General features: G+C 53.0%; 2 protein-coding genes across 2 annotated transcripts; one reads left to right on the forward strand and one right to left on the reverse strand.

Annotated features, from left to right (window-relative positions):
- Nucleotides 1-437: 437 nt before the first annotated feature.
- Nucleotides 438-1,622, forward strand: LOC121835261. The gene has a single exon (XM_042289259.1). It carries the CDS (start codon nt 438-440, stop codon nt 1,620-1,622), a length of 1,185 nt encoding a protein of 394 aa, XP_042145193.1.
- Nucleotides 1,623-16,245: 14,623 nt separating this feature from the next.
- LOC8051676 lies at nt 16,246-24,538 on the reverse strand. Its single transcript, XM_040219220.3, has 3 exons — nt 23,163-24,538; nt 16,361-16,602; nt 16,246-16,250 (listed from the first exon to the last, which is right to left on the reverse strand). The coding sequence occupies exons 1-3, from the start codon at nt 24,536-24,538 to the stop codon at nt 16,246-16,248; spliced, it is 1,623 nt and encodes a 540-aa protein (XP_040075154.1).
- Nucleotides 24,539-27,394: the final 2,856 nt, after the last annotated feature.

The following is a 27,394-nucleotide window of genomic DNA, read 5'->3' on the forward strand; positions in this document are numbered from 1 at the left end:
ACGTATGCTGGTCATACAAAGCGAGAGGGAAGAAACCTTTTCTTGATTTTCAGTCAGCAGATCCCAAGCTTGCTAAGCGAGGCATTGTTCAGCTATGTCTCACCAATGCGCTTAATAAGTCTTTTATTCATTCGCTTAAGGCCACGGTTCCACTGAATGTGGCAGTTGAAATACTTTTTGACCGGCCAATACTCATCTTCTTTTGAATACTGTTTTGTGAGATTGATGTCGTTCGAAAGGCAATGCACTCCTCTTTCATTTGATCTTATGTGGGTATTGGTTTATACTGTTCATACGCATTTGTAGCGTTGCGGATATGATGGCGCGGACCCTCACTTGCTCCGCTGGTTCATATTGCCACGCTCGTCGGCGAGCGACCGCGTGCGTGGCCGAGTAGGATTCTACTTCCGGCCGCCGAAGCGTACGGACGTACTATCATGAGCTCCGGTGGAGCGGTATCAGCGGCCCAGCAGGGCCGCGGGAACAGGATTGCTGACGCAGCATCGCAGGAGTACGAAGTTATCTTGCCTACGCTGCCTACTGGCCCGTCTGTCCAAAATACGCTTTTTTTGCACGCCGACGTGCGCGCCCGGCCCTACCGTCTGGAGCACTTCCGTGATGCCCTGGCCCTCGCGGCACTTCTTCCCGAGGTGCTCGCCTTAGGGGCATACCAGTATAACCACGTCTGGGCCGTGACCTTCAAGAGCGCCGAGGGGAAGAGGAAATTGCAGGCAGCTGAGGGCTTCAAAGTCAAGGACGGCCGTTGCGTTGTGGTGGACCCCAGCAACCAGGAGACCCGGCTCAAGCTCCACTGGCTGCTGCATCACGTCCAAGACGACGAGGTGCGTGCGGCCTTGGCGCCCTACGGGAAGGTCACAGGGGTCACCAGGGATAAGTGGCGCGTCCCGGGCTGCACCGACATGGGCTCGACGACGCGTTCGGTCTCCATTAAGCTCGGACCCGGCGTCACAGTGGAGGACCTCCCTCACCAGCTGCGCATCGCCGGCGAATTGGTGCTAGCGGTGGTTCCCGGCAGGGCGCCGCTGTGCCTCCGGTGTAAGGGCAAAGGCCACATCCGAAGAGAGTGCAGAGTGCCACGCTGCACGCTCTGCAAGCGGTTCGGCCATGGAGAGAGTCAGTGTGTCCGGACGTATGCCAGTGTCGCAGGGCCCGTGGGGGGCGACGATACCTCGGAGCACCTCATGGACGTGGTCGACGCCGAGGAAGCCGCAAGCGGGGAAGAAAGCCAGCCGCCAACTCAGGCAACAATCCCCAAGCCATTGGGGGCCTGCGACGGCGGTCACGGCGAAGGTGTCAAGGCCACGTTGCCTGAGGAGCCTCCAACTGGTGACGAGCCGGACTCTAAGAACGTCGACCAGGCAGTGTCTTTTGAGACGCTGACTGCTGGAGGGGCGACCACCAAGGCCGTGGAAATAACAGGCACCACCCCTCTAGTGCCCAAGCGAGTCCGACAACCGAGCGACAACGACGGCCAGGACTCTGGAGCTGCCCCTCCAGACGAGCCGCCCCCAAAGGCGACTCTTTCGCGCAGGGGTGGCGTAAGACCCAAGCCCAACATTCCGCCAGACCGGAGGTCGCCGGCGACGCCGTCATCGCAGTAGGGAAGGCCCGCGCTCTGTAGGGCATGCGGGTTTTAGAGGGACTACGACCTGACCCCGCCGAGATGGCGTCAACCTCTGGCGATATGGACACCTCGGCCAGTCAATCCGTCCGGCCGTTGTTTCGAGACAGTGGGTCGTGTAGCGTCTCTCGACGATCCCAGGTGAGCACCGTGTGGCCCCCTTGCTCTCGCTCTGAGAGGGTCGTAAATCTTGACACAGCCCTACGCGTAGCTACGCTGAACGTTCGGGGCCTGGCGGCCAGACGCAGGCAGTATCAGGTTAGCCGCCTTTTTCTGGAGAACGACCTAGACGTAGTGGCTGTGCAAGAAACAAAAGTTGAAAGCGAAGAGCAAACTGGCCGAATGGTGCAGCCCTTCAGAGCCCGGTATCACGTCTGCGTATGCCGCTCTGCGGGTAGATCCGGAGGCTGCGTATTACTTTTGAGAAATTCTTTAGGAATTATAGTAGAATCAGTAGTTGTGTGCACCACCGGCCGGTTGATTGTGTGTGATTTTTCTTTTTCGGGAAGGGAATGGAGGGTAATCTGTGTCTACGCGCCAAACAAGGAAAACGAACGTCGTCTGTTCTTTGAGCGCGTTGCGTCCTATTTAAATTCAATGAAATTAGTGATATTGTCACGAGTGGTGACCAATAAACAAGAAATAAACAGGGATAAATAAACGTTTAATGTGGCGAACTTGTGCCAAAAATAAAAGGGTATAAAAGATAATAACAGAGCGTCGCGGGCGTCGAAGTCGGCGTAGCAGCAGAGTCGAACGCTGGGGCGAAACTGACTCGACAAGGTAGCGGGCGGCCTCTTATCTAGAGTGTGTCACTATCTCGAAGATTCGGCGAAAGCGGCTCGAGCGTCGCGTGATCGGGCGAGAATGAACACGCACTTTCTAGAAAACAAAAGCAGGAATAAATGGTAGAAGTTACGTGCGGTACATGAATAGACGAGAACTTTCTGGGGGTCCGTGACCGAGCGTTGCTTTCTCAGCCCTGCGCGCGGCATTATCCCCCCCTTTAAAAGTGCATCGTCCCGATGCAGCACAAAAACGGAAAACAAAAAAACAAAAGGACAGCGGAATTGCTAGCCGGAGTTCACAGTCCACAGTTCACTCGTCGACGAGAGTGGAGAGTCCTATCGTTCGTAATACGGCTTCAGCCGGACGACATGCACCACCTCGGGTCGCGGCTGACGTCTTGCAGATGGGCGCGTTCCGTCGGGTAGAACTTCGTAGTTCAGATCGCCGAGGCGTCGGATGATCTTGTAGGGCCCAAAGTAGCGCTTCAGCAATTTCTCACTGAGGCCGCGGCGACGGATGGGCGTCCATACCCACACCCTATCTCCGGGCTGGAAGTGGACGTCCCTGCGACGAAGGTTGTAGCGGCCGGCGTCGACGCGTTGCTGGTCTTGAATCAGGAGTCGGGCGAGCTGGCGAACTTCTTCGGCGCGTTGAGCAACCGCCTGGGCGTCGTCGCTCTCGTTGTCAGATGGCTCATGGGGCAGCATGGCGTCCAGCATGGTCGTTACCTTCCGACCATGTACCAGCTGAAAAGGGGTGAATCCAGTGGTCTCTTGAACCGCCGTATTGTAGGCGAACGTGACGTAGGGCAGCACCTCGTCCCACGTCTTGTGCTCTACGTCGACGTACATAGAGATCATATCGGCGATTGTCTTGTTGAGTCGCTCCGTCAGCCCGTTGGTCTGCGGGTGGTACGCAGTTGTACGACGATGGCTGGTATGACTGAGTCGGAGGATTTCTTGGGTCAGTTGTGCCATGAACGATGATCCGCGATCTGTAATCACAACTTCTGGAGCGCCATGCCGGAGGACGATGGACTCAATGAAAAACTTGGCAACTTCCACAGCAGTCCCCGAAGGAAGAGCTTTCGTTTCGGCGTACCGTGTGAGATAATCTGTGGCGACGATGATCCAGCGGTTCCCCGACGTCGAAGGCGGAAAAGGACCAAGTAGATCCATTCCGATCTGCTGGAAGGGTGCAGTTGGAGGAGAAATAGGCTGCAGGAGTCCGGCCGGCCTCGTCGGCGGTTTCTTGCGTCGCTGGCACTCGTGGCATGATCGTGTGTATAGGTGGACGGTCTTGGGGAGCTTCGGCCAGTAATACTTTTCACGAATACGGGCCAGTGTCCGGCTGTAACCAAGGTGTCCGGATGTCGGGTCGTCGTGGCAGGCTTGGAAGATCTCCTCTCGAAGGTCATTCGGGATTACCAGCAACCACGGTGTGTTGTTGTCGCCGAAGTTCTCTTTGTAGAGTACACCTTGTCGGATGACGAAGGTCGGCAGTACTCGTGAGAAGACACGTGGCACGGTGCTCCTGCCCCCTTCCAGGTGCTCGATTAATGCGCGCAGCTCAGGATCGTCCCGTTGACGTCGTGCCATATCGTCGGTGTTCACTGCTCCTAGGAAGCACTCGTCGTCATTGTCGTCGCTGCAGCCGGAAGGTGTTTCGACGGGGGCTCTGGACAGGCAGTCGGCGTCGCTGTGCTTGCGGCCTGACTTATAGACCACTGTCATGTTGAACTCCTGTAGTCGAAGACTCCATCGAGCGAGGCGTCCTGACGGGTCCTTCAGGTTCGCAAGCCAGCAGAGCGAGTGGTGGTCCGTGACTACACGGAACGGGCTCCCGTACAAGTACGGACGAAACTTCGTTATTGCCCAGACGACCGCAAGGCATTCTTTCTCAGTCGTGGAGTAATTTTTCTCCGCCTTGGACAATGTCCGACTTGCGTAGGCGATGACTCGCTCGATGCCTTCTTGCACTTGGACTAGTACTGCGCCCAGTCCCACGTTACTTGCGTCCGTGTGAATTTCTGTTTCCGCATCCTGGTCGAAATGTCCAAGTACAGGAGGAGTCTGGAGTCGTCGTTTCAGTTCGTCGAATGCCTGCTGCTGCTCCTCGGCCCATTCGAACTTCTCGGCGTCTTTCGTGAGATTCGTAAGTGGTGCGGAAATCCTTGCGAAATCCCGAACGAAGCGTCGATAATAGGCACAAAGTCCAAGGAATCTTCGCACGGCCTTCTTATCTGTCGGCACTGGAAATGCCGCGACGGCGCGAGTCTTTTCGGGGTCTGGGCGGACGCCTTCGTTACTAACGACGTGGCCAAGGAACTTCAGTTCGTCATAGGCGAACCGGCATTTTGACGGCTTGAGTGTGAGTCCGGCGGTCTGAATGGCTTGAAGAACAGCTCGGAGTCGTCTCAAGTGCTCGTCGAAGTCAGCTGAAAATACTACGACGTCGTCAAGGTAGACGAGACAACTCTGCCACTTCAGCCCTGCCAGTACGGTGTCCATGACACGCTGGAAAGTGGCTGGCGCCGTGCATAGTCCGAAGGGCATCACCTTGAACTCGTACAGTCCATCCGGCGTGACGAAGGCTGTCTTCTCTCGGTCCCGTTCGTCGACCTCGATTTGCCAGTAGCCGCTCTTCAGGTCCATCGATGAAAAGTATCGAGAGTGGCGCAGCCGGTCTAGAGTGTCGTCGATGCGGGGGAGTGGGTAGACGTCTTTCTTCGTAACCGTGTTGAGCTGCCGGTAGTCCACGCAGAACCGAAGAGTTCCGTCCTTTTTCTTAACCAGCACGACTGGAGAGGCCCATGGACTGCTTGACGGTTGAATTATGTCGTCATTCAGCATCTCTTGAACTTGCTGATGGATCACCTCCCTTTCCTTAGCGGAGACTCTGTACGGCGATCGATGCACAGGGCGAGCGTCGTCCTCAGTAACGATGCGGTGCTTGGCAACCGCGGTCTGGCGCACCTTCGACGACGTCGCAAAGCAGTCGCGGTATTCGGCGAGGAGGTTAACTAGCTGACACCGTTTAGGGTCCGGAAGCTTAGGGTCAATGTCGAGCTGCGCTGGCGACGTACTGTCTTGCTGGGGCGGCGAGGATTCGTCAGCAATCGCGGTGATTTCGGCGGGGTTTCGTAGTTTCTCGACGTGGCCCACGGCTGCACCTTTCGTGAGGTGTTGCGTTTCGTATCGGAAGTTCGTCACGAGGGCCACAGTCCGCCCATCCTGAAGTTCAGCTACTCCCCTTGCGACGCCTATGCCTCTTCCCAGGAGCAATTGGAGGCTTCCCTCGAGAAGAACTTCGCCAGAGGAAGCTTCATCGATCCCGACAAGTACGAAAACACTCGACCGCGGTGGTAGGTTTACGTGGTTTGCGAGGACTCGGACCGTGGGTGACGTCGCTTGGGGTTCCTCCGCTGGTGGAGCAGGTTTTCGTAGCGTCAGCCGGTTTGTTCCGAGGTCGATGACGGCGCCATACTCGCAGAGGAAGTCCATTCCGAGGATAACGTCCCTCGAACAGTCTTGCAGAACGACGAACTTGACAGGGCACGTTTCACCGTGGATCTCGACGCGAGCAGTGCATCTCCCGACTGGTGTGATGAGATGTCCTCCGGCGGTTCGTATTTGGGGTCCTTCCCACGGCGTCATGACTTTTCGAAGGCGGCGGGAGAGCCTCCCACTCAAGACTGAGTAGTCTGCCCCGGTGTCCACAAGTGCCGATGCGTCGTGGCCGTCGATTATAACGTTTAGGTTGTTCGACACCGATGCAGGGACGTCGTTGTGATCCGTAGCGCCGAGAGAGTGGGAGCGCTCCGTCGTTCTTGGAGGCTCTTTACTACGTTCGTCTTCGGCAACGCCACCTCCAGGCGTTGCCGCACTTAGTTTTCCCGGCGACGCAGGGGAGACACGCTTTCTCGGCGGGGTCGTGACACTGGGGATGCTGAACGTCGTGGCGATGGGGAGCGGGCTCCACGGCGGAGAGACGACACTGGGGAGGGCGAGCGTCGGAGGTACTCCTCAATGTCGCGAGGGCGTTCGGCGTACCTCGGGCGTGGGTCGTTCGGGTGGAAACCGCGCAGCCCAAGTCGACGGTAGGGGCAGCTGCGGTAGATGTGGTCGGCTTCCCCGCAGTGGTAGCAGAGCGGGCGTCGATCAGCCGTCCTCCACACGTCGGTCTTTCGCGGCGCAGCTTGTTCTGGGTGGACGTGCGCCCGATCTTGTTGGCGTCGGGAATACTCCGGCGCTGGAGGCTCACGTCGGGGTGGCGCCGTATACTGGTGAGCTGGGGGCGATGGTCGTCGGGTAACTGCGGCGTAACTCAGCGTGGGCGGTTCGGGAGTGGCGCCGACGAGAACTTCTGACTGCAGCGCCTGATGAATTTCGTCCCGGACAATCTCGGCGACTGAGGCCGTAGCCGGGCTTGTGGCAGCGGGTAGCAGCTTCCTGATTTCCTCCCGCACGACGTCCCGGATGATGTCGCGGATGTCCGGGATGCTGCAGCTGGACGTCGAGAGGGCAGCGAAGCCGGGAAGTCTCTGGTAGTGCGAGGCCCGTGCGTGAAGGGCACGTTCGATGTTGGTGGCTTCAGTGATGAAACCTTGGACAGTGGTAGGCGGGCTCCGCACGAGGCCCCCGAAGATGTTTTCTTTCACGCCCCGCATTAGGATCTTCAGCTTCTTTTCTTCTGGGGCGTCAGGATCCGCGCGGCTGCTCAGTCGAAGAACATCTTCGACAAAGCTAACGACGCTCTCATTAGGGCCCTGAACCCTCGCTTGAAGGAGGTCTTCGGCGCGTTCTCTTCGGTGTTGGTTGGTAAATGTTCTTCCCAACTCAGCCTTGCATCGCTCCCAGGTGGTGATTGATGCTTCATGGTTCTCGAACCAGTTCCGCGCGGTTGCTTCCAAGGCAAAGTAAACATTCTGGAGGCACTGTTCCGGTGTCCACCCATTATGGCGAGCCACTCGTTCGTACTGTTGCACCCAGTCGTCGATGTCTTCGTGGCTTTCTCCGTGGAAGGGGGCCGGTGTCCGAGGAGCGACGGGTAGGTAGACGACGGCAGGAGCGGCGGGGCTCTGCGACTGGTTGGCCATCGGCGTCTTCTTCGGCTTGGGCTTGTCCAGCAGCAAACCGTACTCCGGATCTTCTCCCTTGGTGCGGCGGCTGGCCCGAGTTTCAGGTTTCGCGCTGAGTGGTCTTCTCACTGAGCCGGAAATCGGACTTGCACTGCGGTCCCTGGGAGGGGAACGCTGCACGGGCATGCGGTACCCCGCACCTCCACCAAAATGTCACGAGTGGTGACCAATAAACAAGAAATAAACAGGGATAAATAAACGTTTAATGTGGCGAACTTGTGCCAAAAATAAAAGGGTATAAAAGATAATAACAGAGCGTCGCGGGCGTCGAAGTCGGCGTAGCAGCAGAGTCGAACGCTGGGGCGAAACTGACTCGACAAGGTAGCGGGCGGCCTCTTATCTAGAGTGTGTCACTATCTCGAAGATTCGGCGAAAGCGGCTCGAGCGTCGCGTGATCGGGCGAGAATGAACACGCACTTTCTAGAAAACAAAAGCAGGAATAAATGGTAGAAGTTACGTGCGGTACATGAATAGACGAGAACTTTCTGGGGGTCCGTGACCGAGCGTTGCTTTCTCAGCCCTGCGCGCGGCAATATTGTTGGGCGATTTCAATTGTGTGTGCGCGGCAGAGGACAGGGTTAGCCAGTTGCCGGTGCGTTACCAGAGTGCGCTGTTTTTGAATAATTTAGTTCAAGAATGTAATTGAGAGGATGTAGGGTGGTTTTTGCCTACCGCTAATGCGCCCCAGTTTACGCATTTCCAACGAGGAAGTCACGCGAGGTTGGATAGGATTTATGTTTCAGGGGAGCTTGTCCCACTGTGTCAGAATTTTGAAGTTCAGCATGTATCTTTTAGCGACCACAGCTTGGTATTTTTTACACTAGGAAGAAAACAGAATAAAACGCGCTTTAACTGGGATACTTGGAAATTTAATGACAAGCTTCTACAGGATGAGGAATTCGTGAATGGGGTTAAAGAAAGAATAGGTAGGCTGATTGAGACTGAATCCGGAAGTATTGGTTCACGGTGGGACCGTTTTAAGGAAGAAGTTAAAAGCAGTGCGATTGAAAGATCGTGCATTTTGAAAAGTCGTGAAAGGCAAAAAGAAAAAGATTTACAATGTCAGCTTCATTTTTTGTTGGCTATAGAGAGCGCTCAGCCTGGAAAGTATACCAAAGAAATTCGCGAAGTAAAGAGCCAACTTGAACTTATCGACATAGATAACTACCGTGGAGCGGTGATAAGGGCGCGGGCTAACAAACTGTGGGCGGGAGAAACACCGACTAAGCGTTCTCTGAGAGATGAAAAAAGATACGCCGCACGAAATGAAATAACTGCCATCCAGTACGGCAAGGAAGTTACTCGAGAGGAAAAAATAATTGAACGCGCCTTCACTGAATATTACCGTGGTCTTCTAGGACGCAAGATAAGCGTAGAGGAGGGTTTTAAAGCAGAGTTTTTAACACTAATGCCTAAATTAGATGACGAGGTTAAGGCAAGCCTTGAAGTACCGATTAGTCTGCAGGAAATTAAAAGAGCTATTGATGACCTAAGTTCAGGAAAGTCTCCTGGACCCGACGGGTTGGGAGCAGCTTTTTATAAGGCCTTTAAAGACGGTATGGCGGAAGCTCTGCACCGAGTGATATTGGCCGCGTACGAGGTAAAAGAAACCCCGCTATCTTTTCGGAGAACCCATACCGTTTTGATCCCTAAAAGTGACGATCCCGCACAACTTTTGTCGGTAAAGTCTTACCGCCCAATAAGTTTGGCCAATGTCGATTACAAGATTTTTATGAAAGTTTTGGCAAGAAGAATGCAAAGTGTCATAACAACTATTGTTGGGCCTCATCAGACATGCGGCATCAAAGGGCGCACGATCTTCACCAACATTCACGTCGCCAGAAATATTTTAGAGTGCTGCGATGCTTTCGGAAGTCATGTGGCTATGCTACAGCTCGATTTGGAAAAGGCATTTGATCGGGTAGCTCATGACATCCTTTTCTCTACCTTGGAACACGTGAATGTTGGTGCAGTCATTTTAGAAGGGGTAAAAATGTCGTACGCAAAGTGTTGCACGAGCCTTATCATCAATAAGAAAGTGAGTGAAAGTTTTGAAGTCAAATCCTCGGTCAGGCAAGGGTGCCCATTATCCCCTTTGTTATTTGCAATTTATCTCGAACCCTTTTGTTTAAAGCTTATTTATAATCAGAGAATACGTGGTTTTAGGCTGGCCGCAAGTGAGGTCAAGATTCTCTCGTACGCAGACGATATCGCTGTTTTTTGCGACGACGCTGAAAGTGTTAGCGAGGTTGTCCGTGATGCATCTTTGTTTTGCAAGTTAGCGGGAAGTGCCATAAATTGGAGCAAATGTGTAGGCTTGTGGCACGGCAATTGGGAAGCCACACCAAACTTTTATCAAAACATCCAGTTTAATGTTTCGCCGCCCAAGTATCTAGGCGTGCCCCTTGAACAATACCGAGACACTACCGAGTATTGGAGGGGGGAGATAGAGCAATTGCGAGCTAAAACTACCAACTGGGGAGGCCGAGAATTTTCAATGTTTGCACGTTCAACAATTTGTAACTTGTTCTTGGTGGCAAAAATTTGGTACCTACTTCAAGTGCTGTGGATGTCGCGAGCAAATGTTCAGAAGTTGCATGGGGTTTTTGCCGTTTTTGTGTAGGGTTCGGGATGGGAGCGCACCAGTCGCACAAATTTATTTCGTTCGGTGCAAAGTGGTGGTTTGGGTCTGGTTCATCTGTTTCTTCGGCAGGTTGTTACTCGATTTATTTTTCTTAGAGATCAGAAGAATGTTTTCCTACGGACTGTGTTGCAAGTCAGACTGAGTGATGCCTTACCCGAATTTATCATTACCACTAGAAACATGCAGTGTGGGAGAGTACGCGGGTTTTTGTTTGAAGTGGCTAAGGCATTTGATTTTTTAAAAGTGCGTTTTTCTATGGAATATTTAAGCGTTGTCGCGGGGAAGCGTCTGTATAAAGATTTGGTTGATACGGTGTTGCCAACGCCATTGTACCGTTCCTTATATAGTGAGGGTCCAGGTAAGGATGTCCTTAAAAGACTTAAAAGAATGCCGGTACGGCCATCCGTAAAAACTTTTTTTTTTCCAACTACACAGCGGAACGCTTCCAGTAAAGCCCTGGCTTCAGGAGAAAGGCATTTTCGTTCCCTGGTCTGTTGACTGCCTATTGTGCAGACAACCAGAAACTGTCGAACATATCTTCTTAGACTGTTGGGATGCTATTTTTTTTATGGGATATTCTACAACGTACTTTAAAAAAGAGCCTGCCATTAACTGCGTACGGTATTCGCTTCCTTCCAATAGACAATGTGGGGGGAATGCCTTACGACATGTTGATGCTGTTGGGCCTCCACAGTCTATGGCGGAGTAGAATGGATGTACGAAATGCTGAAGTGAAACCTCGTCAAGCCAGGGACTATTTTATAGAAAGTGTCATTCATATAAAAGAGTTGTTTGGAATGCTCAGTGAACAGCCTGAATGGCTGCCTGTTCTGGAAAGGCTGGTTGTTATGAAAGAATTTTAAATCACGTACGCCTGCCGGGGACTGGCCGGCGTTATTCTTTTACCTGACACGTTTGTAAATGTGTGTAAATATGTGGCAATAAAGAAAAAAAAAAGCGTGTGTGGCCGAGTGGTTATCGCGCTTGACTGTCGCGCGGAATGTCTAGGTTCGATCCCAGTCAGTGGAATGTTCTTTTATTTATTCTTTCAACATTTGGTTCTCGTGAGTTCGAGAACATTCTCGTCTTGTCGAGCTCCGAAAGTTCCAGTCGTCGAACATTCTACGCCGATTAGTCCAGAAGCTTACGCATGTACATAAAACGCTCCGCATGGCGAACCGGAGTCAGTTTCGCCCCAGCGCTGGACTCTGCTCTTTCGCCGACTTCGACGCCCGCGACGCTCTGCTGTTATCTATTATTATCTTTTGTACTCTTTTATTTTTGGGCACAAGTTCGCCCCATTAAACGTTTAAGTTTCCCCAGTTATTCTTTGTTTCCTCGTTTGTTCCTTCGTGACAATATTTCATGAACGATATATTAAAGATAACACGGTTCCAATAGAGCAGTTTTGTTATGATGATGTCTGAGCAGAATGTAACGATATACTTTTTTTGGTATTTGCACTACTATGTTTTGTTTATCTCTCCAAACATCGCCCTAAAATTGTAATTTTTTAGCACAAATATGTTTCTAATGACATACGCTAGGGCAATAAGAGTAGCTACACACTCTAAAAAAAAAAGGTATCACCTTACACCCCTTTGTCCCATATAATACACCCCAAAACTTAATTTCGACGTACAGCGCCCTATAGTCGAACAGACGTCAGAAATTTTACCAGGGGCTTGATAACGCTGCGATATAACTTATTAAATTGCTAAAGTACGTATCAAAGACCAAAGAAAGAAAACACGGAGCTTTTGCAGTATGGCCAAGAAAACTCCGATAATCTTTTTTGTAGTCAATAATACGTACATAAGCTATCTTATTAAATTGTACCACACGGCTATCAAGCCCCCCGTAAACTTTGGGGCCGCCTGTTCGATTATGGGGCGCTGTACGTCGAATTGAAGTTTTGGGGTGTATTATATGGGACAAGGGGTGTAATAATACACCTTTTAATTCGTAATATGCAAAAAAAAATTAATGTTGCGTAAATATTTTTGTTTATATATTCTATATCAAACGTAGCATTTTTTTTTTTGTGCTTCGAGTGACGGTGCTTCAAATGCCGCTGAAGAAATAATTAAACTATGATGAAATTTTTTATAACATTTAGAACTACAATTGTTGCCCAAGAAGTGGACGATGGCTTTTTTTTTTTTCATTTTCAAAGTCATAACGCTCAAGGAGCCCTCAAACTTACCTGTTTTTGACGCATATCTTTTATGGACATCAGATTTATTGGCATCTAATAACATTCATTGTATGGGAATAGATATGCATTGCGATATATTAGATTTTCACAATGATCTTGCTTTGGTTTCTTGATAGATGTAGAGCTTAGATAGACAGACAAAGAACATTATTGAGGTCCTGAGAAGCGCTGCCCTTAGGGCAGCACCGCGGGCCGCTCCCACGTGGGGACGGGGAGGCCTAGCCTCACCGCCGCATCGTGGGCTCTCTGGACAGCCCGGAGTTGTGGGAGTAGCTCGGAACTCGTGATGGCAGAGCTCCACTCCTCCTCGGTGACTTGATTGGGCCCCCGTAACGAGGGGCACCGCCAGAGCATGTGATCCAAGCTGCTGACCGACCCGCAGTCCGGGCAGGTAGACTTGAAGGTATCCGGATCAATAATGCTGAAGAAAGCTAAACTGGGATATGATTTAGTCTGCAACATTCTTAGTGTGATTGCCTGAGACCTGGAGAGTTTACCGTGCGGGGGCGGAAAAGTACGCCTGCCCATTCGATAGTGCGTGGTGACTTCGTTAAAGGTGAATAAGATGTCTTTAAATTCCACGTAGCTACCCTGCAGATCGGCGTCCTTCCCGGCGCGGAGGGTTAGAGCGCGCGCCCGAGAGTTAGCAGTATCGTTGAGGTTGGTAAGGGAATCTAGCTGAGAATCGAGATGTGCCGGAAACCAAGTAATGGTGTGCGGGGAGATAATCTTATTGCCAAGAATTTTAGAGGCTTCGTCAGAAATGGAGTTAGAAGCAAAAGCCCGAACCGCCGATCTAGAGTCTGTGTAGATGTGCGATCTACTATTGTCCAGGAGGGCGAGAGCTATGGCCGCCTGTTCGGCCCTCGAAGGAGTAGAATCTTTGAAGGATGCGGAATTGAGGATCGAACCCTGGTGATCGATGGCAACGGCAGCGAACCTGGCCGAGCGGCCATACTGTGCGGCATCCACGAAGCAAGCCGAGCGAGGTTCGTCCCTAACCTGTCTGAGAAGCGCGACGGCCCTGGCTCTGCGTCGGCCGACATTGTGCTGTGGATGAACGTTACGAGAAAAAGGAGAGGTCTGAATGCTGGCCTTTTGGGCGTCAGAAAGCTGATGTCGCCGCTCCGCAACGAGCGTGGGGTTGAGGCCGAGTATGGCCAAAATCTTCCTTCCGGCCGGCGAAGACGACAGCCGAGCTACCTGGGCAGTTTCCTGTGCCTCGATGATTTCTTCCAGGGTGTTGTGAGCCCCTAGCTGTATGAGTCGCTCGGTGCTGGCCTGCATGGGAATGCCCAGCACCCTCTTTATGCTCTTTCGAATTAGCGTGTCCAACTTCTTTTTCTCGTGACCGTGCCAGCAGTGCATGGCCGCCACGTACGTGATGTGGCTCATGAGGAAGGCGTGAAAAAGCCTCAGGAGGTTGTCTTCTCTGAGACCTCCCCGTCTGTTGGAGACTCTGTTGATTAACCTGATCATGTTCTCCGTCTTCGTGGTGATTTTGTTAATCGTTTGACTGTTACTGCCATTCGACTCTACCAGCATGCCAAGCACTCTAAGGACGTCCACCCTGGGAATGGGATTACCGGTACTCGTGTGGATCGTTATGTCTACTTCGGACAGTGGCATCCAGCCTTTTGGTTTGGGACCCCTCCTTACAGGCCTGTATAGAAGGAGCTCCGACTTGTTCGAGGAGCACTTAAGGCCCGTGTTGGTGAGACAGTGTTCTGTTTGGTCAAGGGCTTCCTGAAGGGCAGTTTCGACCTCGCCCTCGCTACCGCCGACACACCAGATGGTGATGTCGTCGGCGTAGAGAGTGCGATTGATGCCTTCAACTGTGGAGAGTTGTTTAGATAGCTTGCACATGGCAATATTGAATAAGAGCGGGGAGATTACCGCACCCTGTGGCGTACCTTTTGGGCCCAGCTCCACGGGGTCGGACCTAAGATCGCCAATCTTGAGCGTGGCTTTCCTGGATTGTAGAAACGAACTAACAAACTTGTGAAACGTGTCGCCCAGTCCGAGCTCCGAAATGGAGTCCAGGATGTGCGCGTGGGTGATGTTGTCGAAGGCTTTTTCTAAATCGAGGCCTAGGATAGCCCTGACATCCCTCGTCTTCCTGTTAAAGATTTGGTGTTTGAGTAGCTTCATTGCGTCCTGCGTAGACAGGGACGGGCGGAAACCAATCATGTTGTACGGAAAGAGATTTTTCCCCTCGATGTGCCTTGATATGCGGTTGTGTATAACGTGCTCTGCCACCTTGCCCACACAGGACGTAAGGGAAATGGGTCTGAGGTTAGCCAGCCCCGGAGGCCGACCGGGCTTGGGGATCAGGACGACCGTCGCCGTCTTCCAGGACTCCGGGACGGATCCCTGCTCCCAAATACGGTTGATTTCATCAGTGAGAAATTCAATGGAGCTGTCTTCCAAGTTTCGGAGCGCCCTGTTGGAGATGCCATCGGGGCCCGGGGCCGATCTACCATTGAGGTTCTGGAGAACTTCCCTGACCTCGTTGACGGTGAAAGGCTCGTTGAGCTCCAGGCAGGGGGGGCCCTTATAGGACGGGTAATCCGCCGGGCTCGAGGTGCCGATAAGTAGGTATTTGTTTGTCAGCACGTCCAAGATGGCGTCTTCCGTCTCGGACTGCCTGGCCTCGTGGAGGACTCTGCTAATGACCCGATTCTGATTTGAGTTGGAGTTGGACTCGTTCAGCAGGTGCTTGAGTAGATTCCACTTACCGCCGACTCGCATTTGACCATCGACCGAGTTGCACACCTCGTCCCATTGCTGTCTGGTGAGGGATTGGCAGTGGTCTTCGATGGTTCGGTTGAGCTCTGCAATCTTCTTGCGGAGCCTGCGGTTGAGTCGTCGCCCCTTCCACCTGTCGAGAAGCGCCTTTTTTGCCTCCAGAAGGTTTGCGAGGCGGTTGTCCATTCTATCGATCTCTAGGTCCGTCTGGACCGTCTTTGTCGCCGATTTGACGTCTCCTTTGAGCTGTGTCGCCCAGAGCTCCAGGTCGATAGACGAGTCCTGGATCACTGCTCGCTCCTCTCTGCTCTTGCGAAACTGATCCCAGTCCGTGATGGTAAACTCTTTAAGCGGTTTGCTCTTCACGTTTATGCAAGTGGCAAGTATGTTGTGATCGCTGCCTAAAGCTTCGTTTAGATTGTGCCAAGACACAGCCCCGACGTTCTTGACAAAGCTCAAATCCGGCGTGGTGTCCCTCGAACATGAGTTGCCGATCCTGGTAGGGAACGCGGGGTCCGTGACGAGCGCGAGGTCGTGATTTGCCGCCGCCTCCCACAGGTCGTCTCCCTTGCGCGTTGCTCGCGAGTAACCCCACGCTCGGTGCGGGGCGTTGAAGTCGCCGGCAACGATGAGAGGGGAACCACCGGGTTTACCAGCTGCCCTGCTAAAAAGCGGTGCGAACCTCTGTTTTAGATCCTTAGGTGAGCTGTAGATGTGGAGTATAAAGATGCTACATTTAAGCCGACCACTCGGAATTATTTCAACAAAGGAGTGCTCAACCTTGCTGGAGTCTGAAAAAAGATCATGCGTAATGAAAGTGCATTTTTTGGAGACGAGCGTACAGATGCCCCTCTTTCCTTCACTGTAAACGACGTGCGATTTGTAACCCGGTAACGTGACCGCGTCGGAAAGTGTTTCCTGAAGTAGAATGACGTGTGGCTTTTCCGGATGAGATCTAATGAACTGCTGGAGGACAGCCCTCTTGCGCTGAAAACCCCAGCAATTCCACTGCCAGATTCCAACTGCTTTAAAATGAGCCTCCATGACTGGATATGCCAGTTAGCCTATCCTGTACAATGTTACAAGGTGTAGCCGCTTGGAGGTGTTGGGCACCAAAAGATGCCGGGTTTCCGGTCGGAGAAGGCTCATTGTTCGCAAGAGCACAAAACTCCATCGTGCCTCTCCTCGCCTCCAAAGTGTCCACCCTGGCCTCCAGCGCGTTGAACTTGCCGTCAAGGACATCAACTTTAGCGTTAAGCATCGCAACCGCTTCGCTGAGTGATTTGAGCATAACCCTCATTTCAGTCTGAAATTCCTCTCGTCCCTCATCGCAAACGGGCTTCGTTAGGGCCCTTTTTTTGGCCGTACGCGCCTCGGAGGGCGCCTCGACGGGAACGTCCATGGGTGTTGTAACGAACGACCTTCGCGGCCGGACCTGGACGCGGATCGCCACCCCTTTTGTAACATTCCCGAGGACGCGCCTTTCGCTGACAATCTCAAGCTGGGATCATTTTCCCCGCTGCCCTGGTACCGTCGACAAAAGAGCAAGACAAGCCGTCGTCGATACCGGCTCAAGTTGGGTGCTGAAACGGAAATGCGTTCTCTTTGAGGCGTCCAAGCAGGAACCAACGGCCACGGTGATCCCTGCTAAGCCGAAAGAAGGAGATAAGCCGTGAACGGGAACTGCCCGGATATCGGCGTCCAAGGTCTTCTCCGTCCCGACCAGGGAGTGGGACGGTATCCTCCGGGCGTTCGTGCTCTCTTAGAGCCAACAAAAGGATTAACCGGTGTGTCCGTTTGGGCGTGCTCATAGGCGGTGCCCGGACGTTTGGGAATGAGCTTCTAGGTGTCACCTCGACCTAGATTCCAGGAGCAAGGCCAAATCTCAAGCGTCACTGAAGAAACGGCTGCCACTATACAAGCCTGGAGGAACCGGAAGAGCACTTATCCTCTGTGTGTGTGTGTGCGTGCGAGTGGGCGGTGCCTGACCAGTTGGGGAACGGCGTCCTGGCCTAGGGACGTAGGGAAGGGGGACATTATAAAAAGAGCGGTTTTACGCTCCCTCTTCGTGTTCTCACGTTGTTCTCATGCCGAACGGCAGACTGTACATAGTATGTAAATAAACAGTTTGAGAAGAGACACCCTGGCTCGCTACCAACTCTGCCCGATGTCCTGGGCGACGCTTGGCTCCAGCGGAGATCGACATGGACAAGCCCCGAGTCTTTACAACTGGTGGCAGCGGTGGGATCGACAGCTACGACCATTGAGCGGCAGCAACAACGGATCTCATGGGCTGTGAGCCGAGTCTGGTGAGTGACGGCATCTTTTCTCTGTCGCCAGGCCTGTAAGATCGAGGTGTATTTTGCAGGGGCGTAAGTAACTACCGAAAAGGCAATTTTAAGGTTGTTGTGTGTCGGTAGTGCAGAGTTTTGCCACCCAGATAGGTCACAGACATGGATCTGCAGCGTTTGCTAAAGTGTCAGTTGCTCGACTTGTGTGAGGAGCTCGGGGTAGACGCGAACACATCGATGAAAAAACCGGAGCTTGTTAAGGCTATCCAGGACGAAAAACTTGACAACGAGGAAATCGAAGAGATGTGGGAAAAAATCAAAACAAAAAAAGGAGACGAAGCAAAATTCAAGGAATTAGAACTAGAAAAACTTCGTCTCGAGGTGGAGCTAAGGAAAACGAGCGGAGGACGGGAAACGGAGGTGGAGAGCACCCGAAGTCTCTATGACATGACGAAGCTTATTCAGGCTTTCAAGGTGGGACAGGACATGGGCCTCTACCTGGTAAACTTCGAGAGAGCTTGCGAGAGGGCCCGTTTTAATCGGGTATCTTGGGCCAGAAGGTTGCTGAGTGTTCTGCCATGCGAGGCAGCCGGGGTAATCGCGAGGTTATCCGCGGACGACTCGGACGACTACGATCGCGTGAAGAGCTGCCTGCTCAAGAAGTATCGGTTGTCGGCAGAAGCGTTCAGACAGAAGTTCAGGGGCGTGACCAAAAAGTCGGAAGCCAGTTATGCGGAGTTCGCATACGAACTTCGGTCGTACCTTGTCGAATGGATGAAGGTCGCCGAGTCGTATGACGACAAAGAGAAAATGCTGGAGACGGTCGCGCTCGAACAGTTCTATAAGACTCTCCCTGAAAGCATGCGAACCTGGATTCAAGATAAGTCAGGAGTAGACTCCGTTTATCGAGCCGCAGACCTTGCGGATGAGTACAGTTCCCGTAGAGGAGGAAAAGAGGGAATGAGGAGAACCTTTGAGAAGGAGAGCGGAGATGAGCGAAAGAAAGGGGGCGGGAAAAGAACAGAGTCGCGGAAGGAGGAAGATAAGGAGGAGAATATCTCCACGACCTCCCGGGGCAACGGGCCAGACAGTCGGCAAACGAAGAAACCCTTTGAGGCCAGGAGGCCGATAAGGTGCTTCAATTGCCATGAAACTGGGCACATTGCCGCGGGATGTCAAAAACCAAAGGTGGTTTTCGCCTTAGCGAGTAAGTGCGAGGAGAATGAGGAGCTCCTGAGTCCGTATCTTTTCGACATGACAGTGAACGGAAAGTCGTGCCGCGTGTTGCGCGACAGTGGGGCTACCATTGACCTAATTCACCCGTCGTACGTTACCGAGACCCATTACAATGGGAAATGTAGCTGGATCAAGTCGGTGCTGGACGAGGGGAGCGTGTGTCTCCCAGTGGCCGATGTTCTGATTTCTGGACCATTCGGAGAGGTGCGTACTGAGGCGGCTGTTTCAGACAAACTGCCGCCACAGTACCCCTACCTATTTTCGAACCGAACAGACAGGATTTTGAAAGAACAGGGCAAGAGCCTCGGGGAGGGACTCGTTCAAGCGCTCACGAGGGCTAAAGCTCGCGAGATTTCAACGCGGCTCAGTTATGACGAGGCTAGCCCAGGGAAACCGAAAGATCCGCCGACGGGGGTCTCGGAGCAAACCAGTTCCGGGGAAGCAGAGAAAGACCGGGGGAGTGAGGAAAACGTCGCGGTCGAAACAGAAACTCGCCAAGAGCAGCTAACCGAACTGGACGAGTTAATATTGCCCCCGACGTCGGGAAACTTTGAGAAACTCGTGTCCGTAACGAAGGAAGTTCTGATCAAGGAGCAAAAGGCTGATCCTAGTCTAGATAAGGTGTGGGAAACCTCCAAGGAGGGCGTGGCCAGGAAAAACGTTTCATTTCCTGTCCGTGATGGTGTGCTGTACCGACACTACCGAGATCGGTCGGGTCGCACGTTCGATCAGCTGGTAGTGCCGGAGAAATATCGAGCGGATGTGTTGCGCCTGTGCCACGGAGCGGGATGGTCCGGTCACTTGGGCAACAAAAAGACGAAAGATCGGCTCCTCACGGAATTCTACTGGCCGGGATGCTTCCGAGATGCCGAGTCTCAGGTGCGGGCGTGCGATGTCTGTCAGAGAGTGGGAAAACCCAATGAAAAATGCAAAGCGCCCCTGAGACTTGTGCCGATAATCTCGGAGCCATTCAGGCGGGTGGTCATTGATGTGGTGGGTCCTCTTCCGGCTACTAAGGCGGGGTACCGCTATGCTCTAACGGTCATGTGCGCGGCTACCAAGTTCCCCGAAGCGGTCGGAGGTGGTGAACGCACTTCTGTCAATTTTTGCGAGGGTAGGCTTCCCCCAAGAGGTCCAGAGCGACCAAGGGAGCGTTTTCACAAGCGCTTTGACTACTGGTTTCCTCGAGAGGTGCGGTATAAAGGTTATACACAGTTCCGTATATCACCCGCAGTCAAACAGTGTCGAGAGGTGTCACTCAGTTATGAAGCGGGTCCTGAGGGCGCTAACTTATGAAAGCGGGAACGAATGGGACGCCTGCCTGCCGGCAATGTTGTTCGCGCTGCGCTCCGTGACTCACGAGGCAACCGGCTTCAGCCCGGCCGAACTAGTGTATGGACGGTGTTTGCGGACTCCACTGCGGCTGCTCCGCGAAACTTGGGAGACCAAGGGATCCGATCCGAGCGTGGTGCAGTACATCCTTGATCTGCTAGAGCGATTCCGAAGCACGAGAGAGGTGGCGGAGATTAATATGCGCGAGGCCCAGAGCAGAGCGAAACGGTATTACGACCGAAACGCCCGTGTCAGGGAGTACCGTGCGGGCGATCAAGTCCTCTTGCTCCGTCCCTCACGCCAAAATAAGCTGCAGGTGCAGTGGGAGGGACCATTCAAAGTCACTCAAAAGCTGTCGGATACTAACTATGCAATCGAAACCAGAGGCAAGAGAAAGGAAATCAGAATCTATCACTGCAATCTGATGAAGCGTTACGTGAGCGAAACGGAAGTGGTGAACTTGACACTAAACGCCCCAGAGGAAGTTCAGACTGATGTTCCGCTACTTTGGGAGGCTGGAGCGCCGGTCGGAGTAAATGAAGTCATGGCTCAGGCGGTTCGTTCGGAGGATCTTTCGGTCTCACAGCGGGCAGAATTGAGAGATCTTCTGGAAAAGTACGAGAACTTGTTCTCAATGTCTCCCGGACGAACCTCTCTTGCCACGCATGACATTGAGCTAACATCAAACGTCGCGGTACGATCCCGTCCCTATCGCATGTCACCAAGGCAGCAGGCTATCTTAAAAGACGAGGTGGAGCGCATGCTGCACTTAGGGGTAATCGTTCCGTGTGAAAGTGATTACTCTTCCCCTATGATCATCGTAGAGGCTGCGGGAAGGGATCCCCGACCATGCATTGACTATCGCAAACTCAATGCAATCACCAGAGACCAGGCTTACCCGATTCCCAACGTGGAGGAAAGAGTTGAGACGGTTAGTGGGGCTAGATACGTCTCGACTTTAGACCTAGTGCGCGGATACTGGCAGGTCCCGATGACGGAAAGAGCTAGCCATTACGCAGCCTTCGTGACCCCAACGGGCACATTCCGCCCGTTGGTTTTGAGCTTCGGCCTTAAAAACGCTCCGTTCTGTTTCTCGCGAATGATGGACAGAATTTTGCGTGGGGCGGAAAGCTACGCGCTACCGTATCTAGACGACATCGCCATTTTTTCGACAACTTGGGCAGATCACATGAACCACCTTTCTGACATATTTGAAAGGTTGAGGAGCGCGGGTCTAACCGCGAAACCAAGTAAGTGTCAGCTGGCGAGAGGCGAGGTTAGATACCTCGGCCATATCGTGGGTCAGGGGCTAAGAAGGCCCGACGAACTCAAGGTTGAGGCTGTAAGAGACTTCCCGCGACCTGAGAAAAAAACTGGCATAAGGGCTTTTTTGGGGCTGACGGGGTATTACCAACGCTATATCCCGCAGTACTCACAAAAGGCTAGCCCCCTAACCGATGCGCTGCGGAAGACCGAACCCGATAAGATTCGGTGGGACGACACAAAAGAACAGGCCTTCCAGAGCTTGAAAAATTCCCTCTGCTGTTCCCCCATACTTCGGGCCCCGGATTATAGTCGCTCGTTTATAGTACAGTGCGATGCCAGTAATCGCGGCTTGGGGGTGATTTTATGTCAGGAGGATGATGCGGGAGAGGAGCACCCCGTGCTGTACGCAAGCCGGAAACTCAGCAGCCGAGAGGAGGCTTACAGTGCGTCGGAAAAGGAATGCGCCGGTTTAATTTGGGCAACTCAAAAGCTCTCCTGTTACCTTTACGGAGCTCCGTTCGTTTTCGTCACCGACCACTGTCCTTTGACATGGCTAACTCAAATGTCGACAAAAAAATGCCCGACTTCTGCGGTGGAGTTTGGCTTTACAAGAATTAACCTTCACGGTTAAGTACAAGAGGGGGGCAGCTAACTCCAACGTAGACGGACTTAGCAGGTCGTTTTGAGATTATTTGTTCTGGATGTTGCCTTGCAAGTTGGGCCAAATTTTGAAAAGTTTCATTGCGTTTTCTTTTACTTTTTGTAATCTTCACACATGTCAGCGATTTCGCTTTGTGCAATGTTGCCCTATGGCGGGCTTTTCTTGGTGGTGTCAATGGCAGAAAAAGTGATAGGTTTATTGCCGCAGAAAAAAGGCCTGGCGGTTGGGGAGAGGGTGCTGCCGCTCGCTGGATTTGGTTGTAACGGTTCGTGTCTCTGTTGATGTGTTGGCTACTGACGACGATTTCGAAGCTGATCTCTCCAGGAAAGCAGCTGATACTCCTCCCCTTCCGAGATCTGCCTTTGCGTGGAGGAGCTGTAACGAACGACCTTCGCGGCCGGACCTGGACGCGGATCGCCACCCCTTTTGTAACATTCCCGAGGACGCGCCTTTCGCTGACAATCTCAAGCTGGGATTATTTTCCCCGCTGCCCTGGTACCGTCGACAAAAGAGCAAGACAAGCCGTCGTCGATACCGGCTCAAGTTGGGTGCTGAAACGGAAATGCGTTCTCTTTGAGGCGTCCAAGCAGGAACCAACGGCCACGGTGATCCCTGCTAAGCCGAAAGAAGGAGATAAGCCGTGAACGGGAACTGCCCGGATATCGGCGTCCAAGGTCTTCTCCGTCCCGACCAGGGAGTGGGACGGTATCCTCCGGGCGTTCGTGCTCTCTTAGAGCCAACAAAAGGATTAACCGGTGTGTCCGTTTGGGCGTGCTCATAGGCGGTGCCCGGACGTTTGGGAATGAGCTTCTAGGTGTCACCTCGACCTAGATTCCAGGAGCAAGGCCAAATCTCAAGCGTCACTGAAGAAACGGCTGCCACTATACAAGCCTGGAGGAACCGGAAGAGCACTTATCCTCTGTGTGTGCGTGTGCGTGCGAGTGGGCGGTGCCTGACCAGTTGGGGAACGGCGTCCTGGCCTAGGGACGTAGGGAAGGGGGACATTATAAAAAGAGCGGTTTTACGCTCCCTCTTCGTGTTCTCACGTTGTTCTCATGCCGAACGGCAGACTGTACATAGTATGTAAATAAACAGTTTGAGAAGAGACACCCTGGCTCGCTACCAACTCTGCCCGATGTCCTGGGCGACGCTTGGCTCCAGCGGAGATCGACATGGACAAGCCCCGAGTCTTTACAGTGTTTCCTCCCTCGCGGGTTTCGGAGCCTGCGGAGACGGCGAAGCCTCGCACTTGCGAGCCGACCTTAATTCTGCCATCTCTGACCTGAGTTGTTCAATAGCGCCCTTCAGCGCCGCGTTTTCTTTTTCCAACTGTACGAGTCTGGTGTTGTGTTGCCCAGGCGGCGTAGCCCCCGTTACTTTTGTCGGGGATCCTTTGACGCGATCGGCCCATCCGGTCTCCTGGGCAGCAGGCTTCCGGATGCGAACCGCCGAGCCCCCGGAGTGTGAGTGGCCCCCGGAGCGAGAGCGGCCCCCGGAGGTAGACCGCGGCAGTCGGACCCTGGATCGCCCTCTCGAGGGCAACCTGGTTATGCCCGGCACCCGGGATCCACTCCCGGCCCGGGGTGGAATGGCCGGTCCAGACAGCGTGCCCATCGGCGGAAAATCCTGGTTGTAGTCACGTCGTTCTTTTCTTCTCTGCCTTACGATGTAAGGCACTTGATATCTCTGCAGCTTACAGGACTTGTCGGCCGTGGGGTGAGGCCCCCCGCAGAGGGCGCACTTCGGTGAACAAACATGTTGGTCGCTTGGGGAATTTACTCCGCAGCTCCTGCAGACCACGTTTTCGGGAGTCGGGCATACGTCGGCTCGGTGACCGAGCCTGCCACATGCGTAGCAGACCTCCGTTTGTCTTCGGTAGAGCGTGCATCTGAGCATACTGAGGCCGCACATGACGTGGTTTGGCACTTTGAGACCGTCAAAGAGAATGACGACTGTGGTGGAATTCTTGATTCTTCTAGCTTCGAGAGCCTTGGGGTTCCTCGGCTGTATGATGAGACTTCTAAGTTGCTCGTGATCTAATTCCAGGTCAATGTTTCTTATGATCCCCTTGCACGTGTTGTCGGGCGCAGCGAGGTAGGAACTGACCTCGTAGATTGCTGAGCCAATGGAGATGGCTTCAATCCCCGCATAGGTCTTGGCATTGTGTTCTGAAGGTGTGCTGACCACCAAAATGTTCTGCATGGTGTTGGGGCAGATGATGTCTTCCGCAGTATTCGCGAAAGGGAGACCCGCCGCATTCACGAGAGCTTGGGCGACCTTGACTTGACTAACATTTTTAACGTTTAGGCCACCCCGAGGTCGGACGATGACTCTAAAGTGCTCCTTCGGCAGGCGAGGCATTCTCGAGGCAGCTACAAGGCGTTTCTTCACGCTGGCGAGAGTGCGTGAGCCGCCATTGCTACTGCCACTTGGTGTGTTGGCGGGCTGCTCGCTATCGGCGGGCAGGCACTTCTGGGAAGATTTGCGCTTGGTAAACGCCGACTGCCGACCGGCGCACTGAAATTCTTCTGGAGAAATGTCTTCCCCCTCCACTGCAACTTGCATGGCCATCTTAATCAAAGCAAACGAGGTCGCACGGGAGCGAGCCCGCCGAGCCTCCACCGGGACGGTAGGCCTATGGTGTGAGGCTTAATGCGTCCGCGGTGTGGTCGAGCAAAAAGTATCTTGAAAAACTGGCGAAAAATCCACCCACCGTGGAAAATTTCGTATCGGCGTGGTCTGGACGACTTTAGGCGTCGAAGGACACAGAAATCACGAAGAAAATATCAGAATTTTCGACTGAAAACAGTTCTAGGTTGATCGAAAAAGCAGGGCGCCGTTGCTACTGGCTTCATCCTCAGAGCTTAGATAATTTTAAAAACAATTAAAAACTGTTTGGGTAAGTTTGTTGCGCCGCCTGTCGGGTGGCAGACAAAACTGCTGATTTCCAATGTTCAAGAAATTTTCGAGGGCGGCGTTGGCGTTTGTATTATCATTAATATCCGTGTCTTTTTATCTTCACATTTAGAAAATATATTGGAAGATTTACTTCGACAAATGAATGGTTTAAGTACTGGGTCAGGTTAATAAATCTCAATAAATAATTACACAAGTGCAGTGTGATATATTGTCACGGGTGGTGACCAAAAGAAACAATAAATACACAGAAAGAAATAGACGTTTAATGTGGCGAACTTGTGCCAAAAATAAAAGGAAATAGAAAAATAACAACAGAGCGTCGCGGGCGTCGAAGGCGGCGAAGCAGCAAGGTCGAACGCTGAGGCGAAACTGACTCGGCAAGGTCGCGGGCGGCCTCTTATCTAGAGTGCGTCGCTATCTCGAAGATTCGGCGAAAGCGGCTCGAGCGTCGCGTGATCGGGCGAGAATGAACACGCACTTTCTAGAAAACAAAAGCAGGAATAAATGATAGAAGTTACATGCGGCACAGGAATAAACGAGAACTTTCTGGAGGTCCGTGACTGAGCGTTGCTTTCTCAGCCCTGGGCGCGGCATTATCCCCCCCTTTAAAAGTGCATCGTCCCGATGCAGCACAAAAACGGAAAACAAAAAAACAAAAGGACAGCAGAATTGCTAGCCGGAGTTCACAGTCCACAGTTCACTCGTCGACGAGAGTGGAGAGTCCTATCGTTCGTAATACGGCTTCAGCCGGACGACGTGCACTACCTCGGGTCGCGGCTGACGTCTTGCAGATGGGCGGGTTCCGTCGGGAAGGACTTCGTAGTTTAAGTCCCCGAGACGGCGAAGCACCTTGTAGGGTCTAAAGTAGCGCTTGAGAAGCTTCTCGCTGAGACCGCGGCGCCGTATTGGTGTCCACACCCATACCCGGTCTCCGGGTTGATAGTGGGCGTCACGCCGGCGAAGATTGTATCGGCCGGCGTCGACATGTTGCTGGTCTTGAATTCGTAGTCTTGCCAGTTGGCGGACCTCTTCTGCCCGTTGAGCAACCACCTGGGCGTCATCGCTTCCGTCGTCGACTGGATCGTGCGGCAACATAGAGTCTAGCATAGTCGTCACCTTCCGGCCATACACCAGCTGGAAGGGCGTCACTCTTGTGGTCTCTTGTACGGCCGTATTGTAGGCAAATGTGACGTATGGCAATACCTCGTCCCATGTCTTGTGCTCCACGTCGACGTACATGGAGATCATGTCGGCGATGGTCTTGTTGAGCCGCTCCGTCAAACCGTTTGTCTGCGGATGGTATGCAGTTGTCCGACGGTGGTCCGTCTGGCTTAGACGAAGGATCTCCTGGGTTAACTGCGCCATGAACGATGACCCTCGGTCTGTGATCAGGACTTCGGGGGCGCTATGCCGGAGGACGATGGACTCGATGAAGAACTTCGCGACTTCGACAGCAGTCCCCGAAGGAAGGGCTTTCGCCTCGGCGTAACGCGTAAGATAATCTGTGGCGACGATTATCCAGCGGTTTCCGAGGGTCGACGGTGGAAAAGGGCCCAGCAAATCCATTCCAATTTGCTGGAACGGTTTGGTTGGAGGGGGAATCGGCTGAAGGCGACCTGCTGGCTTTGACGGCGGTTTCTTGCGTCGCTGGCACTCATGGCACGATCGCGTGTAGAGATGGACGGTTTTCGGCACCTTGGGCCAGTAGTATTTTTCACGTATTCGGGCTAGTGTTCGGCTGTAACCGAGGTGTCCTGAAGTTGGGTCGTCGTGGCAGGCTTGAAGAATCTCTTCTCGAAGGCTGGTGGGGACTACCAGAAGCCACGACGAATTACTGGTTCCAAAATTTTTCTTATAAAGTACACCTCTTCGAATAGCGAAGGTCGGCAGGACTCGTGAAAAGACACGAGAAACGGTACTTCCTCGTCCTTCTAGATGCTCAATCAGGGCGCGGAGCTCCGGATCGTCTCGTTGAAGTCCTGCCATGTCGTTGGTGTCCACGGCACCTAGGAAACACTCCTCATCATCCACGTCGGTACAGTCTGGCGTTTCCACGGGGGCTCTGGACAAGCAGTCGGCGTCGCTATGTTTCCGTCCTGACTTGTAGACTACGGTCATGTCAAATTCTTGCAGACGAAGACTCCATCGAGCCAGGCGTCCTGAAGGGTCTTTGAGGTTTGCAAGCCAACAGAGCGAGTGGTGGTCTGTGACCACCCGGAACGGGTTCCCGTATATGTACGGACGAAACTTTGTGATCGCCCATACAACCGCGAGACATTCTTTTTCCGTCGTGGAGTAATTTTTCTCCGCTTTTGACAGTGTCCGACTTGCGTAGGCAATAACTCGCTCCGTGCCTTCCTGTAGCTGTACCAATACCGCACCAAGGCCGGAGTTACTTGCGTCCGTGTGAATTTCGGTTTCGGCGTGCTGGTCGAAATGTCCGAGGATCGGAGGTGTCTGAAGTCTTTGTTTCAGTTCGTCGAACGCCCGTTCTTGTTCTTCTGCCCA

The sequence above is a fragment of the Ixodes scapularis genome, unplaced genomic scaffold (assembly GCF_016920785.2).
Source record: "Ixodes scapularis isolate PalLabHiFi unplaced genomic scaffold, ASM1692078v2 PGA_scaffold12__126_contigs__length_90152505, whole genome shotgun sequence".
Taxonomy (NCBI): domain Eukaryota; kingdom Metazoa; phylum Arthropoda; class Arachnida; order Ixodida; family Ixodidae; genus Ixodes; species Ixodes scapularis.

Coding starts and splice junctions, on each gene's coding strand:
- LOC121835261 (XM_042289259.1), top strand. CDS start 438: ATGAGCTCCGGTGGAGCGGTATCAGCGGCCCAGCAGGGCCGCGGGAAC.
- LOC8051676 (XM_040219220.3), bottom strand. CDS start 24,538: ATGGCCATGCAAGTTGCAGTGGAGGGGGAAGACATTTCTCCAGAAGAA. Junction 16,603..23,162: donor CCCGCGAGGGAGGAAACACT/GTAAAGACTCGG, acceptor CCGGCCGCGAAG/GTCGTTCGTTACAACACCCA.